Below are 8,906 nucleotides of genomic sequence, written 5' to 3'. Positions count from 1 at the left end.
GGTGGCTATAATTGGCTGCCATTAGATTAATAACGCTCCGTTGTACTTAAATCCCTTAACGGCCAATGATGAATGCATTGTGACGAATTAATTTTAACTCCACTTAAGATCTTAATTGTCAAAACCACAACACGTCCACATCTCTAAAAACAAAAAGAACACAAAGAAAGTAAATCCGTTCTTCGGTTTATGGCCATTTGTAGAGAATATGTGTCCTGAAAATGATGCAAATGAATAAATAAATGCTGTCCTTAACAACAGACTCCAATTCCTGTAAGCAATATGTAATTTACTTTTTTTTTTTTTTTTATTAATTAAATCATTTATGGTTTTGGAGTAAAAAAAAACCCCACAACTGTCATGTCCATGACGGATTTTGTGAGATCAACCTGCCTTTTTGCCTTTCTGTCAGCAGTGTGAACCTTCCGAGTGCGTTTTCCCATAAATGAACATGTTATGGGTGGAAAGGGCGCCGTCAAATTCAGCAATGTTTATATAAGTTGAGTTCGTACAGGCTGAGTCAGTAGATTCTGTCCAGCTGCAAGGACTGGAACTCTTCACACGTCTCTCTATGCAATACATTTTTTGCATGTTTATCATCTCAGCTTAATCAGTGGAGTTAAAAGGACATACAGTTCTGAACGTATTCCTGCGTCCGTCATAAATGGTACACAATTCAATCCACTTTTAACTTAAAAGAGCAAAAACGACCCGCCCACCACTAACTACTGTGATGACAGTATTTGACTATATAGGTGGTTTGAGCCTTTTTTTAATAATTGCAGGCATCAATTACAAAGTTTGACCATTAGATGTCAGTCTTGCCTATAAAGTCAGACACAATTAACCTGCTGCGCTTGTAGTGAAGTAAAGGGAGGACAAAAAGTTTAGAGTTAAAACTTCAGCTGTTACACTGGAATTTATTTATTGGTTTTGTAAAAAAAATCTGGAAAAAACGACAAATATAACGTTTAAGGAAGCATTAAAAGGATTAAAAAGGAAGAATGCACATTCAAAATGTCTATGATCTTCCATCTTTCGGAAGTCTTTGATCTAATGATTCAGAACAATTGTTAGTCCCTCTATCAGATCTTCAGAAGGCAATCGAACCTTTTTCTGATATTATACATCAGTCCTTCACTCCGTGAACATCCGGGCCACACAAAGATTTCCGACTTCTCAGGCTATACCTCGGCTGTTGGAGAAACAATGAGAATATAGCATAAAAACATAAATCAAACTGGAACACACATGCCATGCGTTTTATTGCAATAATAAAATTTATTTATTTTTTTAAGTAAATGATCAAATATTACCTAATTTGATGATGCTTTGTTTTAAAATAAAAAACTTTTCATGTATTTTTTATTTATTTTTTTTTACAAAATTCTATATATTTTCAAAAGACAAAATCAAACATCAAAAGTTTTATCTGCAAAGGGGTGGAAAAGCATGTTCAAAAACTTCTATAAACTCGTAAAGGCCTAGTTTCACAGACAGGGCTTAGGCCAGGACTAGGTCTTAGTTAAATGAACATATTTAAGCAGTTTTTTTTTTTTTATTATAAAAATGCCTAAAACGCCTTGAGACAGAACAATAAAACAGACATATTTTAAGATATTTTAGAGCAAGATATCTTCAGTTCAGACAGCTCAAACATGCATTTTAATCTGGCACTGGCTATAAGCAATGTCTGTGAAACCGGAGGATAAGGTTTACAAATAAGCTTTTATAAAGAATTACACTGGCTGTAATTCTTACCTTGAAATCAGGATTAGGCCTTCAACAAATCAACAAGAAACAAGTATTGAATTTCATTCAGTAAATATTATGCAGTGTCATTTGTGCTATTTTTTTTAAATAATCTTCCTGATATGTAGGAACGTAACCGCATTATCTCAACATTAGATCGGCTTTCAAGATGTAAAAAAAAAAATCTAAAATAAAACGATGCATTAATGTCAATGTCCAGGTCAATAACAACTTAACAACGTACTATGAAATGCATTTAAACGTCCAATTATTAAATAAACTATTAAAGTTATTGACTAATAATCTTCGTGGAAAGGAACCACATACTAAAACACTCCCATAAAAGTAATACATATATTAATGTATGAACAGCACCTCATTGTCATCCACCAGCACACTGTACACCGTGACAGAAGACGTCCGTGAACGAGCCCCTGACGTGCGCCGCTGACGTCTCTTCAGGGCTTCTGAGGTGCTCTGTGTCTCAAGTTGTCTGGCTGATGACAATATCCAATAAATAGTTTATATTGGAAATGGGATGTTAGTTCAACAAATCAGAGCATTAACTTTACTGTATCACATATCAATGAACTACTTATGTTTTATTACACAAATTTAAATCATCATTTGTGACCCTGGACCACAAAAAGTGTCATAAGGGTCCGTTTTTTTAAATTCAGATTTTATCATCTGAAACCTGAATAAATAGGCTTTCTATAGACGCATGCAGGTCTGTCAGGAAAGGACGATATTTGGCTGAAATACAATTATTTGGAAAAAGAAAAAAAGAAAAGTGCCATTAAAGTTGTCCAAAATGAAGCAATTAATATTACTATTTTTATGGTAATATACATGCACACACACCATCCATTACAAAATATCGTCATGGAACATTAACTTTGCTTAATATCCTTATGATGTTTGGCATGAAAGAGAAATCAATCATTTTTGACTCGTACAATGTATTGCTACAAATACACCCATGGGTACTTACGTCTAGTTTTGCGGTCCAGGGTCACATTTTTAACTTTCTGAAACATGCGGATTAAAATGTCAGCTCTTTCATAAGCAGCGCTTACCGTCTGGAGATGCAGCGGATGCAGACAGGGCCGCATTCACGACGCTAGAGGGATGCAGAACAACTAAACCGTCATCTCTCTCTTCCCACTTGCTCTGCCAACGTTTTTGTCTGGACCTCTTCCACTCGTCCACAGACGCCGAGAGACATTCTAGAAGGTAATCACGAGAAAGATCGAGAACAAATTCTGGAACTAAACCCTTTAAAATGTCAAGGTACCTGCTCACTTGGAGATACCTGCTTTTTGCAAGGCCTTCTGAAGATCAGAGTGAGTCTCTTTGAGTTCCTTCAGAATTTCAAGACTTTCTCGGCTGATGTTGCGGTAGCGCAGAGCGAAGTACAGCAGAACAAGGCAGCCAATCAGAACCATGGATTTTCTTAGAAGACCAACTAAAAAGACGATTTTCTCCTATGCAAAAGAGAAAAAAAAATTGCATAAATTAATCCACGATCGACAGTATGCAGATTTTGACCACGTTACTAATATGCAGTAGTCTTACCATCTGTTCAAAACCATGGTCCTCGTTTTCCAAAACCATCTTGCAGATCATTCTTTCGAAGTATACATTCAAAGCCACAAGTCCAAAAAGGAAAAATCTAAAATGAAACATGCTGCATCAATGTCGAAGTCTAAATTTAACAAAGATTCTAATCAGTACAGTTAAAACATTAAGGTCTACTATACTAAAGCACAAAATTGCCATAATTCACTGCATTCTGAATTATTACGAAATAAGTCGAAATTCAGGTCAGGTCCCCCAAGAACATTTTACCAATCCTAAACCACATCAGTCCTAATAACTACTATTGATTTTGTGCTTAATCATATATAAGTGATGTATAATTGTCCAGGAATATTATTATATTCAGGCGTTCCAAATTATTACGCACGTTTTCTTTTTCCAGCAAAATAATTAAAAATGAATGTCAAGAATTAGGGGAAACCATCAGGATCCATTTAGTCTCCAGCGCCATCGTTTTCCAGAACTGCAACCTTCCTAGAGTCTCCACAAGTGCGATGTTTCAGGTTCTAATTGACTTTGCTCGGGTGCAAAATCCTAAAAAAAAGACCCTCACTTAATACGAATAACATGCTGAAGTGTTGTGAAATCCATTAACACTGATTTTTCATAGGCTTTATGGACAGAGAAGAGTGACTTTTGAAGAACAGCATCACATCGTCTTGAATTACTGTTTGAAGAATTTACCTTCCAGAATCTGGCAGTATGTTTAAAGAGCTCATATTAGTCAATTTCTCCAAGACAGATATTTCAGGATGAGCTCCCCAAACTTACTGGCAGATTCTGGAAGATAAAGTCTTCAAACAATAGTTCAAGACGATGTGATGCTGTTCCGTCAAGAGCTGTTCCTTCTCATGGGCATTGAATCATTTTATTTAACTTTTAGTCCGAGTTCAATGTCTTTCTTGGCTTATTTTATCTGAAAAAAGAAAAGATGCGTAATAATTCAGAACACCTGAATGTAAAGGAGTTTTTGACTTTCAGCCTTTCTGGGCAGTTCTACCTCACACACAAACACACACATAATACACACACACATAATACACACACACATAATACACACACACACACACTGTATATGATTACACAAAATAAATAGATTAAGATTGATGTGGTTTGGGATTGGTAAAAAACTTCTTGGAAAAAAAAAATATGACCGCAATATCAACTTGCATAGCAATTAGGAACGCAGTGTATGTTTGCAGATATTTAAGAAACATGCTAAATTAACATTTGTCTGAAAAACAATGCTACAATCAGTTATTCTCTTTTGAAAATGGGCAATACCTGCATCAATTCTACATACAGCATAGATACATAGATTCTATTTTAAAAACCTTCTAAACTGTTGTTTTTTTTTTATTTGCATTTTTCCGACATTGGACAAATGAATAAAGCAGAACGCATGCCCACATTACACCTACTACGAAACTTATTAAAGGACAAATAATTAAAATTAATTCAAAAATAGCTTCTGCAATGTCTTGTTCTAAATTCGTCCTAGTGTCTTATGTCAGATAGATGAATAAATATAATATATGCACTCAAAACGAATACATTTTAATTAAAATATTAAATTGAATATAAGCTTTTTACATATGTGCACATTTGTAAGACACATGCGTACGTTTGAACATATGCACACTAATGCATAGTTTTAAGTGGGATAATTAATCCAACCAGTGCAGTTTGTAGCACCTACTACTCCGCATATCGCAAGAAACTATCAGCGACAGCTAAGAACCTTGATCTTGTGCTTGAGTGAAACATTTCAGTGTGGAGTGCTTTGTGATCATTTCACAAAATAATGCAGGGTGTCATTAAAGGATAGAACTGTTCAAAGCGATACTGATCTAACAAAACCTGCAAGCTAAGACCAAAAGAGAAGTGCCAGTTCTCATTTCCCATGCAAAGAAGAGGTTCACACAGAAACACTGCAGCATATAATCCTTCAGTAAAGGGTAAAAAGAAAGAATCAGATAAATTAAGAGAGAACCCTTTCACTTATTTCTATAGTATCATCTATTCTTGGTTTATACTCACCTTGCTCCAGCTGTGCGCCGGACAGAAGTCAGAAGGAAAGAGGCGGCAAAGCCCAGGGTGTTGTAAAAAAGAGAACTAAACGTGTGCGTTTCAGACATGATGAAGCTCTGGAGGAAAGCTACGCGGTTAAAGATTTCCGCAAATGCCACCTGCTGCTCCTGTGCAGAATGCCTCATCTCCGCAAACACATCTCTCAGGCCTGAAACATTTCAGCTCGGTGTGGATCACAGAACACGAGCAAAGAATGAGGTAAAAGACAAGACATTTTGAGGTCAAGCACATACTTCAGTTTGATTGGCATTGATTGCCTCATCTCTGCAACATGCAAAAAAAACAAGACTTTTCTGTCAGGCTGAAATTATCTACAAAACAGTCTGAATGGAGTCTGCATGTTAAGTGGTTAAGAGTGAATTAATTCCAGAATACGTTTAACTGCAGATACTTGCAAGAGAACCTAAGCTATAAGAGAGAGGAGGACTGTCACATCCCAACCTGACCTTTACATCTCGGAGCTGTAAGTAATAAGGGATGTATAATATAACGGTAGCATATTGGTTACTGGCAAATACTGCACAATTTTTAATACTATTTCAGCGTGCATGATCATTTGCCAAATATGACCTCTGCTAAAATACTCAATTGACATTAAAAAAAAATTAATAACACTGTAAAATATATTTTAACTTAAAATGAATATCCATTTTTTGGACTTTGTATCATAACGAGAAGCCTAAATAAGCATGCATATAATTTTTTTTTTAATATAAATGTGTATTTTAACATTTTATTATCTGTGAATCCAAACCAAATATCATACTTCAGTAAGCATATTTCCTTCTATTTTATGTTTTGGTCATCACCTTGAGTGGAGTCCTGCAGGGTGCTCTTGAGTTCCTCTCCATTGCGAAGGATGCTTTCCTGGGATTTCAACGCGGCACTTTGGGCCACGACCAGATCTTCTGCCATCCGCTGGGTGGAGGCCAACTGCTCTGCAACCCCCGCCGAACTCTCAGTCAACCTGAAACACAGATGAACATTGGTTCACATTAATATTTTATGCACATAAATACATTTCATATTCAAGATAGGCATCAAGGGACCTTTGTACCGGTGAATGGTGTTCTCAGCTCTTTGTTGCCAGCGCTCGCTCTGCAAGTAATGACATATACTGTGTGCGTGCGTAAAAAACTCAGTGTAGGTATTGAAGGCCACAGGATCCATGTCTTGGGTGCAGGTTTTGACATCACTATCTTCAGGACACTCTGGGAAACTACGACCTGACCTGTGATAAATTATTAGACATTTAACACTGAATAAAGACAAAATACTATGGATAAACAAGTGGTCCCCATCTGGTTTGTTCAGATACTGTCAAATCGATCAAATGCAATGAATTAAAAAAAAAAAAACAGTGTTAATAAAACGTAAATAATGCTTTTAAATATGCTGTTATTTAAAAAAAAAAAGCATTATCCGTTAAGATAGATAGATGAGATAGATAGATAGATAGATAGATAGATAATCTGAAATCTTAAAACACTTCTTTCCTTCTGAGGAAAAGTAAAAACTGTTTAAACAAAAACAAACTGGTTCGATGGTCTCCCAGATTAGCTGTTAGGGTTCAACGTAAACCACTGAAGACCAGCGAGCCTTAAGCTGGTTCCACCTGTTTTTTTTTCTGCCGAGTCAAGTAAAATGAGCTGTTGACCTTTGCAGGTGGCAGTGCGTGAAGGACAAGGCGATCTTGCTCTGCACATCGTCACTGAACTCTTTGCAGCTCGACTGTATTTTCTCCAGCGCGCGAGACCAGCACGCGCCGTAACGCGGCTGCCGAGACAGTTCACGCACGCGCTGCAACTCAACGCGGCCCTTGTCCTCCAGACTTCTGTCGCTACTCACGGCGCAGACGACGACAGCCACGGACAAAAACGACGTGGTCCACATCGTAGACCCCCGGGAGTTGTTGGACAGACGACAGCAGTGGTTAAAACCACGCAAACGTGCAATCTATATTGTGTGACGATTAGGAAGACCCAAGGCTTCACACCACCTCAATCTGTGTCATTAATCGCTGTGAACGGCAGTGGTTCCGCCTAGAGGCTGGAGAATGGGTGAATACGGCCTGCGTCTTGCATTAAGTCCACGCGATGTTGTGGAGTACATTCGACACGCGCACAATCCAATCCATATAATTATGCTGCATGCTTTGCGTTATGTTTAACCTTCGGGCCTTGATACACCACGAGAGATTCATTTCCAGAAATAAATGCACTTCCAATTTTTAAAAATGTTTCACTGGCGTTAAAACTTCGGGGATCGTGATGTTTTTGTTTATGTTCACCCTCACCAAGGCTTTATTTGATAATGGAAAAATACAGTAACGATTTCAGCGTAATTACTCCAGTTTTCAAAGTCACGTGATCCTTTAAATGTACTGATTTTCTTGCTGCTCATTATCATGATCATTATAGTACTTACTAAGTAGGTTTCAGATATTTCAGACAAGTAGGTTTTTTTTTGCATAACAGTATCTGTGTTAACAACTTTTAACACCCACCCTATACCCTATATACACACCCTATATACTGTACAAACACACAGGGTTGCTGTTGCAGAGAGCATGGTGAAGCTATTTTCATTCATTGTTCGTATCAACTGTTGGTAGTTTTCTGGTACTGAGAAGAAGGTGTGATGGTTATCATCATGTACGGATCACCTCAAAATGACCAAATGCATGCTATTTTATAGGCCTTGCCAATATACAGTGTATCACCCTGTCACTACTATTTTGTGTCTTCCATTCAGGGTCAGATATTAAGTAAACTGTAAAAAATGACTATTTACTGTAAAAATGCTACAGTAAGAACCTGTTAAATGATCAATGTTAAATTCATTTTTTTTACAGGTAAAAACCGTAACCGGACATTCCCAGAATTCCCTGCATTGCATTTTAAATTTAGTTTGAATTTGATATTTTTACTTTAAAATAAGTATAATTCTTCTTGTTTTTTTCTTATCAGTTATGTTTATTAGGATTTGTATGTCATGTGTAATGTTGTTAAATGAATGTTTATTGCATATTTCAGTTGAATGAGTCTCGCCATTATGTTGTTTAGTGTTTGTGTGAATGACACTAAGCACGTTCTATATATTTTTCATATTTAAAAGCTGCTCATGATAGGCTTTGGTTCATCGTGTGACTTTCTCGGTTTTCAATTGTAAATTTAACATAAAACCAAAACCTACCACAGCTGCCATTTTTTACCATACATTTTACTTTTTTTTTTTTTTTTACAGGATAGTGCTTAGTGCAAAAATGGTATCGAAAATGACAAAAACGCCTCGCATTTAAAATACTGGGCTGTGAAATGTCCCAGTAGAGCATTCATCTGTTTATTTTTATCTGTTACCTAACATTGTACATATTTCATTATATTCTATTCTAAGCCTTTCTATGATGGGTTTAGTATGGATTTAGTGCCTCTCAAGAAATTGTAGCTGTCAGATTTATT

The 8,906-nt window shown here is 36.6% G+C and overlaps 1 protein-coding gene across 2 annotated transcripts; it reads right to left on the bottom strand.

Moving 5' to 3' along the window:
• Positions 1–898: 898 nt before the first annotated feature.
• LOC122350109 lies at positions 899–7,526 on the bottom strand. Of its 2 annotated transcripts, none has more exons than XR_006251567.1 (9): positions 7,103–7,526; positions 6,503–6,676; positions 6,255–6,412; positions 5,395–5,593; positions 3,331–3,427; positions 3,068–3,239; positions 2,832–2,981; positions 2,128–2,245; positions 899–1,195 (listed from the first exon to the last, which is right to left on the bottom strand). XR_006251567.1 is itself a non-coding variant. In XM_043246329.1 (9 exons), exons 1-9 carry the CDS (start codon positions 7,336–7,338, stop codon positions 1,130–1,132), a joined length of 1,374 nt encoding a protein of 457 aa, XP_043102264.1. In that variant the 5' UTR covers positions 7,339–7,523; the 3' UTR covers positions 899–1,129. The 2 variants fall into 2 exon arrangements, 1 of the variants encoding a protein (XP_043102264.1); XM_043246329.1 differs by having other exon boundaries at positions 2,128–2,249; positions 7,103–7,523.
• Positions 7,527–8,906: the final 1,380 nt, after the last annotated feature.

The sequence above is a fragment of the Puntigrus tetrazona genome, chromosome 8 (assembly GCF_018831695.1).
Source record: "Puntigrus tetrazona isolate hp1 chromosome 8, ASM1883169v1, whole genome shotgun sequence".
Classification (NCBI taxonomy): Eukaryota; Metazoa; Chordata; class Actinopteri; order Cypriniformes; family Cyprinidae; genus Puntigrus; species Puntigrus tetrazona.
The sequence above is the reverse complement of the archived record's forward strand: the minus strand, read 5'-3'. Positions and strand labels throughout refer to the sequence as shown.